Source organism: Dendrobates tinctorius, unplaced genomic scaffold (assembly GCF_039654945.1).
Source record: "Dendrobates tinctorius isolate UK_male_01 unplaced genomic scaffold, ASM3965494v1 ptg000111l, whole genome shotgun sequence".
In the NCBI taxonomy this organism is placed as follows: Eukaryota; Metazoa; Chordata; class Amphibia; order Anura; family Dendrobatidae; genus Dendrobates; species Dendrobates tinctorius.
In genome coordinates, this window is record NW_027361779.1 from 42,838,687 (window position 1) to 42,856,424 (window position 17,738).

Below are 17,738 nucleotides of genomic sequence, written 5' to 3' on the forward strand. Positions count from 1 at the left end.
TTTTTACTGTTACCATCCGGAACAGCGATAATTGTTCCACCAAAGGCTTCTCCCCGCCTGCTCCTCTTGAGTGACAGGTCTTTCTACACTCACTGGCCACTTTATTAGGTACACCATGCTAGTAAGGGGTTGGACCCCCTTTTGCCTTCAGAACTGCCTCAATTCTTCGTGGCAGAGATTCAACAAGGTGCTGGAAGCATTCCTCAGAGATTTTGGACCATATTGACATGATGGCATCACACAGTTGGCGCAGATTTGTCGGCTGCACATCCCTGATGCGAATCTCCCGTTCCACCACATCCCAAAGATGCTCTATTGGATTGAGATCTGGTGACTGAGGAGGCCATTTGAGTACAGTAAACTCATTGTCATGTTCAAGAAACCAATCTGAGATGATTCGAGCTTTATGACATGGCGCATTATCCTGCTGAAAGTAGCCATCAGATGTTGGGTACATTGTGGTCATAAAGGGATGGACATGGTCAGCAACAATACTCAGGTAGGCTGTGGCGTTGCAACGATGCTCAATTGGTACCAAGGGGCCCAAAGAGTGCCCAGAAAAAATTCCCCACACCATGACACCACCACCACCAGCCTGAACCGTTGATACAAGGCAGGATGGATCCATGCTTTCATGTTGTTTACGCCAAATCCTGACCCTACCATCCGAATGTCGCAGCAGAAATCGAGACTCATCAGACCAGGCAACGTTTTTCCAATCTTCTACTGTCCAATTTCGATGAGCTTGTGCAAATTGTAGCCTCAGTTTCCTGTTCTTAGCTGAGAGGAGTGGTACCCAGTGTGGTCTTCTGCTGCTGTAGCCCATCTGCCTCAAAGTTCGACGCACTGTGCGTTCAGAGATGCTCTTCTGCCTACCTTGGTTGTAACGGGTGGCAATTTGAGTCACTGTTGCCTTTCTATCAGCTCGAACCAGTCTGCCCATTCTCCTCTGACCTCTGGCATCAACATGGCATTTCCGGCCACAGAACTGCCGCTCACTGGTTTTTTTTTCTTTTTCGGACCATTCTCTGTAAACCCTAGAGATGGTTGTGCGTGAAAATCCCAGTAGATCAGCAGTTTCTGAAATTCTCAGACCAGCCCTTCTGGCACCAACAATCATGCCACGTTCAAAGGCACTCAAATCACCTTTCTTCCCCATACTGATGCTCGGTTTGAACTGCAGGAGATTGTCTTGACCATGTCTACATGCCTAAATGCACTGAGTTGCCGCCATGTGATTGGCTGATTAGAAATTAAGTCTTAACACACAGTTGGACAGGTGTACCTAATAAAGTGGCCAGTGAGTGTATATATACATAGTGAGGGACCTGTCAGTCATGGAGAGTAGGGCAAGGAGGAGCAGCCTCCTGGACTAGTCATATAAGCTGAATGGTCCCTGGTTGGTAAATAAATGTATGTTTTCTCTGAACAATGCACTGTTTCAGAATAAAACATATCTGACTGAAATGATGGAGCAGGACTCTGATTCATGCTTCCTGTGGTTCATGCAGCACCAATCTCATAACAGGTTCCCTTTAAAATATGATCCAGTACAAAAACATTCTTAGTTTGGCAAGTAGCTCCAAGTCTCATATAAACATGCATTCTCACACTGACCTCGCATTAGCATGCATGAGTGCATACTGTATGTGTGGCTACAGGAGAAGCGGTAAGCCGCTGCCACACGACTCTGGCAATGCCTGCCTCCCTTTAAACCAAAGTGTTGATAAAATAGAGTCAAACTACAAGCTTCTTTTCTCAACAGCAGTTTTCGAGTGGTATTTGTGGTAGATACTCTCAAAATGATCTAATGCGTGTGGCTAATTTTACATTTTAGTACCTCATTGAGCAGTTTGTTTGTCTTTTTTTGTTACGGTAATTTTTTTAGTATATACATTTTTAGTACTACGTGAATCATTCAATTTTTGCATTGCCATTTCTAATGATCCAACTGAAATTAAGACAAATATGTTCCGTTCCTAAAATATGCCCCACCTCAGATACCCGCTAAGGGTACTTCAGTGACTGAAATCAATGCCCCCTCGGGTGTCAGCCACCGAAACCCCCCTAGTGCCTGCCATAGACGCTGGTACATTATCACACACATACAACCCTAATAATGACATATTGGTATCCTACAAATGTCAGACTCGGTACATAATACCATTGTTATATCATTCTTGCTCTACACTATTGACATTTTCTGTTGCGGTCTGCTGATTGTCAACAACCCTTTACCTGCACTTTTGACAAAAAACATTCCACCTACATACTATACCTATTAAGGTGAAATACGTTTCCATAACTGAGGCCACTGGTGACATCATGTCCTCATAGATGTGAACTGAACAGCTGGAGATATAAGTTAATGCTGTCAATTCAAATTAGAAAGCATATGTCAAAAGAACAAAATCATATGCTTGAGTTAATCCTCCTCAAGTAAAAGCATGTCAAGCCAAAGCTACTGAAAAATCTTACACAAGAAACTGAGTATATTTTACTTTAGACGGGTAAGTGTTTCATATAAGTATAAATGCACAAGCCTAAAGGAGACCTAACTTTCCTGTTTGATGCAAAATATTTAGCACGGCCTTATCAAGCACCACTTTAATTCACCATGTAAGGGAACATGACATGGCTATACACCAGGATATACTGTACTGTAAACAATGTGTCCGCCTAGGTGGATATTCATACTAGAGATATTGTCTTCAACACAGAGGTAGGAAGTGAATAACCACAAAAAAGAAATAAATAATACCTCATAAAAAAAAGTACATAAAGATATATATTAAAATTGTGGGGGGCAATATAGAAAAGAAAGTTCACGACAAACGTATCAGAATGGGTATCACATAAATAATAAAAAATAATCTATGTATATAAGATATAGTAGAAAAATGTATACTATATAAAATAATTTTATACATTTATAAATAAGTACCGTAATCAAAATGAATACACTGCATATATCAAGCAAAAGACATGGAAAAGAGAACAACATATAGATTAGGACTCCAGGACTCTGAAGCGCGTTTCGCTCTTGGCTTTCTCACGCCTTAAAATATATATTTTCATCTTTATGTACTCAATAAAGCATATGTTTTTATGACGTATTTATTTTTTTTGTGGGTATTTACTTTACCCCCTATGTGTAGAAAAACATTTCATTGACATTCCATCTCACTATAAAACAAAAATTATAACATGCTGGAGTTGAAAAACAGAACAGCGTATGAAAATGAAAATAAAATCTGACTCATATTAAGAATAAAGGTTATGTATTATCCAGCTTTGTCAAATTTTGCCCCAAAATTCAATTTGCAACAAATCGATTTACTGCTGATTGCAAATACTTAAAAGATTTTAATTACTCAGAAAAGATGTAAAAAAGTTTGAGGTCTCCTTTCAAGCTCCTTAATGCAAACACATTATTATTAACTTCACCCGCTGCCCATTTTCCATTTTTTGGTTTTGTTTTTTCCTCCCCTTGTTCCAAGAGCCATAACTTTTTTTTCCAGCCCTATGAGGACTTGTTTTTTATGGGACAAGTTGTACTGTTGAATGACACCATTCATTTTATCACATATTGTCCTGGAAACGGGAAGAAAATTCCAAGTGTGATGAGACTGCAAAAAAAAGTGCATTTCCACAATTGTTATTTGGATTCATTATATGATAAAACTGACCTGGCAACATGATTCTCCAGGTAAGTACAAGTATGCAGATACCAAACGTGTATTTTTTTATTTAAGTGGCCAAATACAATAAAGAAATTTGTATGAAAAAAAAAGTTTGCTTTTGTTGCCATTTTTCGTGACCAGTTTTTGGGGCTGTGTGAGGGATTATTTTTTATTTTTTGTGCCCTGAGCTGACGATTTTACTGATATTTTAGGGATATATATTTTGCTAACATTTTGGAGTAGATACGATGCTTTTATTGCTTCTTATTGCATTTTATTGTAATATTGTGGTGGCCAAATTAACGTAATTCCGCGTTTTGATTTTTTTTTCTTGTTACACTAGTCATCAATCCGATTAATTTTTTTATATTTTGATAGATCGGACATTTTTGAATGCAGCAATACCAAATAAGATTTATATATATATATATATATATATATATATATATATGTGTATTTTTGTTAATTGTTTTATTTTCAATGGGACAAAAGGAGGGTGATATGAACTATTGCATTTCTTTAATTTTTTTTTAATACTTTTAACCCCTTTATCCCCAAAGGTGGTTTGCATGTTAATGACCAGGCCAATATTTACAATTCTGACCACTGTCCCTTTATGAGGTAATAACTCTGAAACGCTTCCATGGATTACAGTGATTCTGACAAAGTTTTCTCGTGACATATTGTACATCATGTTAGTAGTAAAATTTCTTTGATATGACTTGCGTTTATTTGTGAAAAAAAAGGAAATTTGGCGAAAATTTTGAAAATTTTGCAATTTTCCAACTTTGAATTTTCATGCCCTTAAAACAGAGACATGTCACACAAAATAGTTAATAAATAACATTTCCCACATGTCTACTTTACATCAGCACAATTTTGGAACCAACATTTTTTTTTGTTAGGAAGTTATAAGGGTTAAAAGTTGACCAGCAATTTCTCATTTTTACAACACCATTTTTTTTAGGGACCACATCACATTTGAAGTCACTTTGAGGGGTCTATATGATAGAAAATACCCAAAAGTGACACCATTCAAAAAATTGCACCCCTCAAGATGCTCAAAATCACATTCAAGGAGTTTATTAACCCTTCAGGTGCTTCACAGAAATTTTTTGAATGTTTAAAAAAAAAATGAACATTTAACTTTTTTTCACAAAAATTTTAATTCAGATCCAATTTGTTTTATGTTACTTAGGGTAACAGGAAAAATTGGACCCCAAAAGTTGTTGTACAACTTGTCCTGAGTAAGCTGATACCCCATATGTGCAGGTAAACCACTGTTAGGGTGCATGGCAGAGCTTGGAAGGGAAAGAGCGCCGCTTGACTTTTCGATGCAAAATTGGTTGGAATTGAGATTGGACGCATTGTGAGATGCTTGGCCATGTAAGACAGGCGTTTGATATGAAAAACTAAGTGCTCTTGAACCAGAGGTCCATCCAGGACTGTAGCTGAGAGGGAGCACAAGATAAGCGGTGTAATCAATGTAGTGGTATCCCCTAAAGCTTGTGTAGGTCGGTTGGGGTATGTAGATCAAAACGCGGTATCCACCGCTTGTATGACAGCCCACAATGTGCATCATCCTAATTTGAATCCAAGGAGTTAGATACCGCACCACAATCAATATATATTGAGTTTACCAGCCCATACGCAAACAGTATCAAGTGAGTGCACAGTGCACACCTGCACCAACCTTGATAGCAGGAATCAATATATACGAAATTTTGGACTTGCATTTAGTCACCACACTGTGACATCAGTCGGCAGACCGATGAAGGCCTGTTGTGGGCCGAAACGTTTCTGAGACTGCACATAATAAAATTTTCTTTCAAAAAGGATCATTCAAGTTGAGTGCCAAGTTACTATTTGCTATTCATTTGGGTCTGTGTAACCTACTTGTGCACCCTGCGGTAGTGCCATGCTATACTTATCACACTAACCCCAACCTTAACCCCAACCCTAACCCTAATTGGCAAATGGAAATAAATACTTTTTTATTTTATTATTTTTCCCTAACTAAGGGGATAATAAAGGGGGTTTGATTTACTATTTATAGTGAGTTTTTATAGCGGGTTTTTGTGTTTGGCAGCTGTCACACACTAAAAGATGATTTTTATTGCAAAAAATAGTTTTTGCATCACCACATTTTGAGAGCTATAATTTTTCCATATTTTGGCCCACAGAGTCATGTGAGGTCTTGTTTTTTGTGGAACAAGTTGACATTTTTATTTGTACCATTTTCGGGCATATGACATTTTTTGATTGCTTTTTATTCCTATTTGTGGGAGGCAGAATGAACAAAAATCCGCAATTCATGAATTTCTTTTGGGAGGGAATTTATACTGTTCCGCGTGTGGTAAAATTGATAAGGTAGTTTTATTCTTTGGGTCAGTATGATTACAGCGACACCTCATTTATATAATTTTTTTATGTTTTGGCGCTTTTATACAATAAAAACTATTTTATAGAAAAAATATTTATTTTTGCAACACTTTATTCTGAGAGCTATAACCTTTTATTTTTCTGGTGATGGAGCTTTGTGGTGGCTTGTTTTTTGCGGGACAAGATGACGTTTTCAGCGGTACCACATTTATTCATCTTTTTGATCGCATGTTATTCCACTTTTTGTTCAGCGGTATTATGATAAAGCATTGTTTTTTCGCCTTGGTTTTTTTTTTTTAATGGTGTTCACTAAAGGGATTAACTAGTGGGACACTTTTATAGGTTGGGTTGTTACAGACATGGCGATACTAAATATGTGTACTTTTATTGTTTATATTTTTTAAATTCAAATATTGATTTAATGATAGAATAAATATGATTGATTTTTTATTATTATTTTGTAATTTTTTTTAAATATTTTTAAAATTATTTAAAAAAAATGTTTTATTTCATTCTTACTTTCATACTTTGTCACACTATGGGACACTCATTTTGTGCAGGTTGATCGCTTATATGGCATGCATATCTGCCTGCCATATAAGCTGTCAGTGCTACACTCTGTGCACACTGACATCAGAGACTTCCTGACATGCACTGCGCATGACAGGAAGTCTCAGAGCTCTGGTAACCCGGATGTCGTCATGACGACATCGGGTTACCATGGGAGCGGTCGGGACCCCGCGGCATGCCGCGGGGTCTCCGATCCAAAGGCAGAGGGGCAGTCAGAGCTGACAACCCCTCTGCCTGCTCCCAGAACGCTGCAATCATGTTTGATCGCAGTGTTTCAGGGGGTGGCACTTAGTGCCGGGTGTCAGCTGACACTCGGCCGCGATCAGCCGCGCTCCCCCATGAGCGCGGCTGATTGCATATGACGCACTATTCCGTCCATGGGCATTAAGTCCCAGGGCACATGGAGGAAATAGTACGTCCAATGTCAGGAAGAGGTTAAAAACTTTTTCTTACTTTCTACTGCATTTAATAGTCCCCTTACGGGACTTGAAGCTGCAATCATGCAGTCGCATGTGATATACATAGCAGTGCATCAGCACTGCAATGTATAGCAGAAATGAAGATTTCCTATGAATGCCGTTGACAGGAGGATCGTAATGACAGGCATACGGTCAACAGCAAATCCCCTTACTTTAGTTAATAACCAATCTGTGCCCCATGATCACGTCACGGACACACCGATGGGAACATGGAATGACGCGCTCCCCTGTTGGCGCTCGTTATATCCCACTGTCAGAGACTGACAAAGGGATTTAACAGGTTGACAGTCGTGGGCTGAGCACCAATCCCCTCACAGCTTTTAAAGGCACATGATGGCTTATTAAATCAGTCATCATGTGCGTGGTAAGATGTGAGTTCAGCGTGTGAACCCACGTCAAAGAATGAACTGATGTACTGGAACTGCTGCTTGATTCATAGTGCTTAAAAATAATAAAAAAAAGGTTAACACACAGACAGCAGCACAAAGTGCCCTCCTTAAGAATATCACAGATCATAATCGTTAAATAAGAGTCCGCAGTTGCTGGGGATTTTCCTTTCTCTCTCACCACCTATCAATTGAATCTATGTATTGTTTAAAGCGTAATACTCCCATTTTCTATCTTCACCACTGCAGATGTACACCATATTCAGTAGTAGTGGTCCTATGTTTGAGATATTTTTCTTTCTTCCATATTTCTAATACTGAGCTATGCACATCGGATGCGATGTGCTAATGACCCTCGGCTCCTGCTCTGCTGTGAGCGGGAGCCGAGTGTCATGCGACTGTGCTCCTCTCGCACAGAGTGGATCGGAGCACAGATGCGGAGGAGGCAAAGAAACTAATTTCTCCATCTCCTCCATTGCTGGTGTCGGCATATAGCGCACAGCACTCGGATGATATCCGAGTGATGTGCACTGTGTCACTCGCACCCATATGCTTATATGGGTGCGAGTGAGCCGAGACTCATCTGAGGGTCGGTGCAAATCGCAGCATGCTGCAATTTCACCCGGATGCTGAAAACGGCCGAGAAAAACAACGTTTATGGGAGCTGCCCCATAGATGAATACTGGTCCAAGTGTTCGAGTGCTATGCGATGTTTTATCGCATAGCACTCGTTCGTATTCCTCTCTAGTGTAACTCCGGCCTTAGGCTGTAAATCCCTAAAATGGCTGCTACTTTGCATAGCTCAGCTTTTATAGTGTCTCTGATAGACTCTCCAGATTAGATGCTCTATACCATGTGATGCTAGAGCTGCAAGGGATTATGGGGAATTCCATGCATGTGTACAGTGGTGTGAGGCATTTTATTTGTCAAATCGAATCACAAATTGTTCATATCCGCCAGGATCTATGAATTCAATGAAATCCGACTTGAAATTGATCGGCGCAGCTCTAAATAAGAATTAAAGTTATACAAGGCCTATTTTCAGTTTATGATTTTTAAAAGTAGAAATAGTGCAAAAACATATAGATATATAAAGAAGAACATATCTGGTTTGTCTAAATGATTAATTTACTATTCCACATACTTCAATAGCCCGATATCCAGAAGGTGGAATACTTTAAAGACATTAGCTTCAAGTGGGAATGAGCTTCCTGTTACAGACATGACTTGAAGCCAGTGACGATTCCGGATTTCCTAAAAAGATACATTTTCATGTCAAGTACAGTGAAATGAAAAAAATATTAAGTATGCATACAATGTGTTGAATTTACCATTCCTATCATCGATAAACACAGATGAGTATTCTAAAATGTGACAGGAAAACGTTAATGAGAAAGTCATGACCTCCTTAGTCTTCACTTAAATCTTTTGAATCTTGTTTAACCCCTCACACCATGGCCATTTTCCATTTTTGTTTATTCCTCACCTTCTTCTAAGAGCCATAACTTTTTTATTTTTCTGTCAATATAGCCGAATGAGGGCTTGTTTTTTTGTGGGATGAGGTTTACATTTGAATGACACCACTGATTTTACCATATAGTGCACTAGAAAATGGGAAAGAACTTCAAAGTATGGTAAAATTGCAAAAAATATGCAATTCCACAATTGTATATATATTTTTTTTTTATTTATTTACTATGTTAACTATGTGGTAACCTGACCTGACACCATGATTCTCGAGGTCAGTACGAGTATGCAGGTACTAAAAATGTAAGTTTATTTTTTCTTTAAGTGGTGAAAAAAAATTCCAAAAATTTGCTTGAAAAGAAGTTTTTGAGTTTGTCAACATTTTCCGAAACCTGTAGCGTTTTCATTTTTTAGGATCTGGGGCTGGGTGATAGCTTTTTTTAGCACCCTGAGCTGGCATTTTTAGTAATACAATTTTGGAGTAGATACAATGTTTTGATCGCCTCTTATTGCAATGTTGCAGTGGCCAAAAAACTGTAACTCTGGCGTTTTGATTTTTTTTTCCTGTAACGCCGTTTACCAATCCGATTAATTTACCTTATATTTTGATACGAGTTAGATTGGACATTGCAGCGATAATAAATGTGTATTTTTTTTAAATTGTTTTATTTTCAATAGGGCAAAAGAGGAGTGATTTAAACTTTTGTGTTTTGTATTTTTTTCATATTTTTAAAAACTTTTTTTTCACTTTTTACTTTAGAAGACTTGAAGCTGTGATCGTTTGATCGCTTGCTATACATAGCAGTGCTTCAGCCCTGTTATGTATAGCAAATATCATGATCTTCTATGAACGCCGGCCACATGGGATTCACGATGAAAGGCATGGGAGTCTTCTACTGATCCCACTGACTGTCATGAAAACCCACTGGCGCCCTCCCCCTCCAATCATGTGACAGACGCCGATGGACAGGATTCGTGACACACCTTTGGCTGGCGAGTATTAAATTCCGCCCTCAGAGATTGACTGATTAACAGCCGTTGGTGTTAAAGGCACATGACAGCTCATTAAACAAGCTGTCATGTGCGGGGAAAGATGTGGGCTCAGAGCCAGAGCCTGTATCAAAGTCAGGGATTCGACATATGATGTAAATATACATTATAATTCGTGAAGGGATTGTCAGTTATCAAAACTTGGACCAAGACTGGTAATGCTTTAAAATATATACAGTAACTTAGGCTAGTTTCACATTTGCGTCTTTGTGCGCAGCGCATCGTGCGCAAGTAGAAACACATGCAAAACCGCACATGCATGCATACACAAACGCAGGTGTACGCATGTCCTTGCACACACCTGTGTTCCCATAGACTGTAATGCCTTGTTATGACGCATTCCGTGTGCAAGCGAACGCATGCGTTTTTTGGACGCCTTTTGACGGACCCAAAAATGCAACAGGTTGCGTCTGGCGCGTCTAGACGCACACCTTGAAAAAACACATGTGCATGAAAACGCAGAAGAACGCATGCAAACGCAAGACCATGCGTATGCATACGATGCGCTGCGCAACAAAACGCTAATGTGAGACCAGCCTTACACAAAATAAGCCAAGCATTACTTTCTTATTGAAATCCCTACCTCTCCACCGCTGCCTTCTAGTCTTTGTAGGGCTGCAGCGTTGAGGTCCCATCTACAATAACTGAATGCAGTGCAGCCAATCACTGGCCTCTGCAGTCATCCCAATGATGATGAAAAATGAGGATGAATGAACTCATGGAGATCAACATCCAACACTGCGGAGACACCATCACATGTTTCTCAACGCGGTGATTCTAGAGCAATGCCCCCATCCCTTATGGGAAATATGTAAAAACATGCAAAACACAAGCCGCGGAGACACCATCACATATTTCGCAACGCAAGCAATGACTAGCCAGGTCTTTCACCAGGAAGGAACAACCACGGGAAGGGCAGTCTCCTACTGGCCAGTCTCCTACTCCACACTGATGAGGGGCAATACCCCGAAACAGCTGTCTGTGGATGGATACCATGTTTTGGCATAGGTGGTTTCCTTCATTGGAGACTGCCCTTCCCGTGGTTGTTCCTTCCCGGGGAAAGACCTGGCTAGTCATTGCTTGCGTTGAGAAACATGTGATGGTGTCTCCGCGGCTTGTGTTTTGCATCCCAAGGATGATGACACAAGAAAGCTAAAGCCAGTCACTGGTTGTAAATAAGATTAAGTCCATAAGCAACCAGTTTAGATTAGCTTCAAGATAGACAAGCTGAAAGGGCATAGCAGACTTCTGACAAGAAACATGATTAAGACATGAACATACCATAAACATTTTAAAATTATTAGCTGAAATTTCTGCTTGCACTTATTAATGACCATGCTCCTAATGTTTGTCTGCTGCTTGTGTGACGTACTGTACTCTGAACACAAGGGTCTCCATCTCCACCTCCCCATTAGAATACCTTGGATTTTAATTCATGTAGAATAGGGAAGACATCTTCATAAAATTTAATGTCTTGAGCCATTTCATTGTATGCATCCCAGTCCTTCAGTTTATCATTCCAAATCTGGCACTCTGAAGAATATTGCTTAATCTGAAAAATATTCCAAAATTGCATTTTAACAAAGTCTGAAAACCCATATGCAGTGAAGAAGCCAGTGCTAGTCTTTTTATTTTTCTTTCAATATTTATTGATTTTTCAAGTTATAAAGATATGGATGTTGAACAAGATGGAAAAGGTTGAGTTTAAAGGAAACTTTCAAAGTAATTTCAAATGGGATGCTCGTCTTGAAACCACAGTCCATTAGCTGAAGATGATCGACAGAAGTAGAAATTATTCAAATGTTTGCACGATGACCAGTACCCTTGAGATTTGCTTTTAGGAGTTTGACTCAAGTTATTATTAGTGCAAATGTCAACAAGCTTTCAGAGATCAACATGGTATTGACCCTTTGTTTCACCCTATATCCTGATGCTAAACTGTATAGGTATTTGGTGGAGCCTTTAAATTAGGACAGCCGCAAGACATTAAGCACAGGTTTTGGAAGGTACTAAGCAAATTGTTAATCCTAATGAAAGACACATGAAGGAAATGTAATGGGAGTGCCTGAAAAAATAAAGTCGAAATCTGGCCACACACATTTGATAGTTGTCGGCCAAATAACAGTTCGACTGACAGGTATCTCTCCCATGCACAGGAATGCTCGACTCGGCTGAGCACTCCTGTATTTACTATGACAGAGCCAACACCAGACTCCTCTGGCAGCTGCTTATTTGCCTGCTAAACTAAACGATAGCTCATTGCAATTTCAACTGCCAGATTCTTCACTTCCACAACGTAATTTGACAGGAAACAGTGAGGAAGCCTCCATACACATTTGATGGTTGACTAATCGTACAAAAATTGGTGAGTTCAGCTGACTTTAATCTACTATGTATAAGGGCCTTAAGGGGTTTGTCTGGTCATAAACTGCAGGTCTGCTGTCATAATATGTGACTGCAGACTTGTGAATCCTCACAACTCTTCAGTGAGGATTACCCAGTGCTGGCGCCGGGAACAGTGGTCTTGTGACCTCTAGTATGTGATATACATACTCCCAGCCACATTCCAACTAGACTGTTTCCAGTCTTTTTCAATACAATTGCATTCAGCGAGGCCGCGCACATTTAGATGGAATGTGGCTAGGAGTATGCATATCACATACTTGTGGTAACATGACTGTACACTCCCGGCACAGGAGAATCCTCAGCAATAGGATTCACAAATCTAGTAGTTTAAGACCAGGCAACCCTTTTAATTTCAGAATTCAGGTGTGTCACCAAGTAAAAATGACTGTCAAATGTAAAGGGTCTCAGAACAAAAAATCATATGAAAAAACCCTAACAACGATAACTTTATTAATAAAAGACCAAAGGTCACACCACAAAGTGAACAGAACAAAAACAAAACGTGTCCAATCAGTACCCAATTAAAACATGTAATGGGGGTTTCCTAGGAGTCCCTATTAACGTCTAAGGCTCAATCCTTCCTTGCCGCGGAGGTTGGCACCCTAGGGGGAGCGTTGTGGCGCCCCCGCTCAACGATGGCTGTCCCTGTGGACCCTGATGTACCCTACAGCCACTGGGGATCCCTTCCCCGATGCTAAGGGGGCCCCTATCAATAGACAGAGATCAACTGTGTTAAGGAGAACCCTAATCCCCAAATACAATTAAAAATCAAAGGAACACATTGATGTACTGGCTTTAAAGTGATGGCATATCAGTGACACGAGTCAAGTAGATACGACAGATACAATAGATAAAGTCCACAGCATATAGAATATCATTAACATGAGGTTAGATCAGAATGGCACAAAAATGCAAACTCCACAGATGATCAATCACTCAGTAGCCAAAAATTAGATGTATAGTGACCAATACATGCCACCTGACTGGAGAAACAGTGCCAATGAATAAATAGTTCAAACACTCAGTGATCAAATGCTGCCTCATGAGACGCTTCACGTACATGGCAGAAGGCGTTTGACACGATGAGTATCTGCAGCATTTGATCACTGAGTGTTTGAACTATTTATTCATTGGCACTGTTTCTCCAGTCAGGTGGCATGTATTGGTCACTATACATCTAATTTTTGGCTACTGAGTGATTGATCATCTGTGGAGTTTGCATTTTTGTGCCATTCTGATCTAACCTCATGTTAATGATATTCTATATGCTGTGGACTTTATCTATTGTATCTGTCGTATCTACTTGACTCGTGTCACTGATATGCCATCACTTTAAAGCCAGTACATCAATGTGTTCCTTTGATTTTTAATTGTATTTGGGGATTAGGGTTCTCCTTAACACAGTTGATCTCTGTCTATTGATAGGGGCCCCCTTAGCATCGGGGAAGGGATCCCCAGTGGCTGTAGGGTACATCAGGGTCCACAGGGACAGCCATCGTTGAGCGGGGGCGCCACAACGCTCCCCCTAGGGTGCCAACCTCCGCGGCAAGGAAGGATTGAGCCTTAGACGTTAATAGGGACTCCTAGGAAACCCCCATTACATGTTTTAATTGGGTACTGATTGGACACGTTTTGTTTTTGTTCTGTTCACTTTGTGGTGTGACCTTTGGTCTTTTATTAATAAAGTTATCGTTGTTAGGGTTTTTTCATATGATTTTTTGTGTCACCAAGTAGCCACATACCCCCTACTTTACATTCCATTTTCAGGTTTTAGGATTTGTTTGGTTCTTTTCTCACATCTGGCTGGTGGACTCTAGCAATGTAATTTTCCTAATTAAAAGAATGGTGACTCTGTAAGGTGAAGCCTAATTTAAACATTGAAGATGAGTTATAGCTGCACAAAAACTATGACTGAATTGCAACTTCTTAGTGAGAGCTTTATGGGGTTTTGTACAAAGTATATTTATCATCTAGCTACTTAATAGGTGATATATGGATGACTGAGGGTGGCTCCCACCAATCACCAGAAACTGTGTTTTTTCTCATTGGTATGTGGAGGAGGTTTAGGGGTAGGACATGGGTAATGGCACTTTATTTAAAGTTTTTAGGTCTGATGGAGATGCGTAGCTATGTATAGCTCTTGATTGTTTCTGTCAGTCCTACAGGGTTTTACTAAAAAAAAGTTTAAATGCTTTAAAGGGTAATAAAAGTCATTTAAATCTTCTTATATTAATTTTGGCTAATTATCAAACTTTTCTTTTCATTAATCCTGCAGCTTAACCAGTATAGGACTATATATTTTTTTAATTAAGAATTTTTTGAACGCTTTATTAAGTAATATAATCAACAAATTTCAATAAAAATGAATCACATCCAGCAAACAGACTGGGAACACAAAATCATTAATCATAGCACATACATAATTTACTAAAGATAAGCACAGATATTTAGAAATTGTCCACTGATGGAAAAAAATAAATAAAACAACATAAAAGCCATCATAAAAAAAGGATGCATGGGCGAGGGGAGGTGATTTCCCAGCCAAATAATCCAGTCCACTCCCTTTAGTGCTCAGTTATTGATATGGAGTTGGCCTAGATTGCTTTTTAGATCTTCTAAGATGTACCAGGTAGTTGTGGCAACGGGTTTTACAATTATCCACTTTTACTCTGAAGTGCAAAACATTATTATAAATGGTTTCCATTTCAAGAGACATTTGCCTGCATATTACTCTTCGTTAATAACCACATCCCCCTTTTCCACATCCATAAAATGTTTTACCAGAGCTAGCAGTTCCGAGATAGAGGTGGTGGTGGGTTCTAACCAATATTTAAGGATTATTTTTTTTGCTATTAAAAGTAGAGTATGAAGAAGCTTTGGAGGGCTCCTAAGTTGGTTGGTTACGGTACTTGAGTCACTTCAAAATGTAGATGAGCTATTTGGGGGGATAAAGAACAATCAGAATTCCAAAGTATGTCTACGATATCTGATACAATTTTCTAGAAGGATTCTGTACTAGGACAAAACCAGAGACCACGTATTAGGTCAGATTCAGGGAAATGGCATTTGAAGCATGCAGTTAATCTGTCAGGTAGTATATTTACTATACACTTCAAAGTGCCCTGGATGAATTTGCACCCCCTATAAATAGAACACCACAACACAGACAGCGACAACCCTGGCACACTGTGCAAACACGTTTCCTGCAGCGGTGCTCCAGGTGCGCTGAACGTCTGTGGAGAAAATCCAATCTACACGAAGATTTCATCCATTTTAAGTTTATGCTTAGAACATACAACACTGCCCTTCACCTCTCCAAACAAACCTATTTCAACACCCTCATCACCTCACTGTCCAATAACCCGAAACGTCTCTTTGACACTTTTCATTCTCTACTCAATCCAAGAGTACAGGCCCCAACCACAGAGCTCCGGGCTGACGATCTGGCCAATTACTTCAAAGAAAAAATTGACCAGATCCAACAGGAAATTATCTCCAAATCCCCTCATACCATGCACTGTCCTCCCTCCCCCACTGCATCTAACTCACTCTCTGATTTTGAACCAGTCACAGAAGAAGAAGTAAGCAGGCTCCTTGCATCTTCTCGCCCAACTACTTGCACCAGTGACCCATTTCCGTCACATCTCCTCCAGTCCCTTTCCCCTGCTGTCAACCCCTCACCTAACTAAAATATTTAACCTCTCTCTCTCTTCTGGTATTTTTCCCTCCTCATTTAAGCATGCCATCATACATCCATTACTTAAAAAACCATCCCTCGACCAAAACTGTGCCGCTAACTATAGACCTGTCTCTAATCATCCCTTCATCTCTAAACTCCTGGAACGCCTGGTCCACTCCAGTCTTATCCGTTATCTCTCAGAAAACTCTGTTCTCGACCCTCTCCAATCCGGTTTCCGCTCTTTACACTCCACTGAAACTGCCCTCACTAAAGTCTCTAATGATCTGCTAACAGCTAAATCAAATGGTCATTACTCCATGCTAATTCTCTTGGATCTCTCTGCAGCATTCGACACTGTGGATCATCAGCTCCTCCTCACTATGCTCCATTCCATTGGCCTCAAGGACACCGTTCTCTCCTGGTTCTCCTCCTATCTCTCCGACCGCTCCTTTACTGTTTCTTTTGCCGGTTCCTCCTCCTCTCACCTTCCCCTTACTGTTGGGGTTCCTCAAGGATCGGTTCTAGGCCCCCTCCTCTTCTCCTTGTACACTGCCCCTATTGGTCAAACAATCAGTAGATTTGGTTTCCAGTACCATCTCTATGCTGATGACACCCAATTATACGCTTCTTCTCCTGACATCACGCCAGCCTTTCTAGAAAACACTGGCGATTGTCTAAACGCTGTGTCTAATATCATGTCCTCACTATATCTGAAACTGAACCTGTCAAAGACTGAACTCCTGGTGTTTCCTCCCGCTACTAATGTACCTATACCCGACATTGCTATTTCTGTGTGTGGTTCCACTATTACTCCCCAGCAACATGCCCGCTGTCTTGGGGTCATACTTGATTCCGAGCTTTCCTTTGCCACCACATTCGATCACTGGCTCGCTCTTGTCATCTGCACCTCAAAAACATTTCTAGAATTCGACCTTTTCTTACTTTTGACTCTGCAAAAACTCTTACTGTTTCTCTTATTCATTCTCGTCTCGACTATTGTAACTCTCTTCTAATCGGTCTCCCTCTTACCAAACTCTCCCCTCTCCAATCTGTCTTGAATGCTGCAGCCAGGATCATATTCCTCACCAATCGTTACACCGATGCCTCTACCTTGTGCCAGTCATTACACTGGCTACCCATCCACTCCAGAATTCATTATAAACTTATTACCCTCTCCCACAAAGCCCTCCATGGCTCAGCACCACCCTACATCTCCTCCCTTGTTTCAGTATACCACCCTACCCGCGCCCTCCGTTCTGCTGATGACCTGAGGTTAGTATCCTCAATAGTCAGAACCTCCCACTCCCATCTCCAAGACTTTACACGTGCCGCGCCAATTCTTTGGAATGCACTTCCCAGGTCAATACGATTAGTCCCCAATCCCCACAATTTTAAGCGTGTCCTGAAAACGCATTTATTCAGACTGGCCTATCGCCTCAACACATTAACCTAACCTATCCCTGTGTGGCAGAGCCAAAAGTTTTACCATAACCAGGTTCCCAGCATCATGTTCCCACATGCTTTATGCATCCATTAGCCCTCTGTGTCTGTACTGTTACACACTTAACATTATGGCTGGTCCATACAATCAGAGCAACTGTTACCACCCACCTTTCTTGTCTACCTCTTTCCTCAT

At 40.3% G+C, this 17,738-nt stretch overlaps 1 protein-coding gene across 1 annotated transcript in view; it reads right to left on the reverse strand.

The window, feature by feature from the left end:
• The window catches only part of LOC141100933 (uncharacterized), a 516,918-nt gene that overhangs the window by 302,804 nt on the left and 196,376 nt on the right, over window positions 1-17,738 (reverse strand). Inside the window, exons 33-34 of the mRNA XM_073589707.1 lie at window positions 11,438-11,569; window positions 8,645-8,754 (exon numbers count right to left, since the gene is read on the reverse strand). Of these exons, the coding sequence (XP_073445808.1) occupies window positions 8,645-8,754; window positions 11,438-11,569 (242 nt within the window). The remainder of the gene's footprint in view (window positions 1-8,644; window positions 8,755-11,437; window positions 11,570-17,738) is intronic.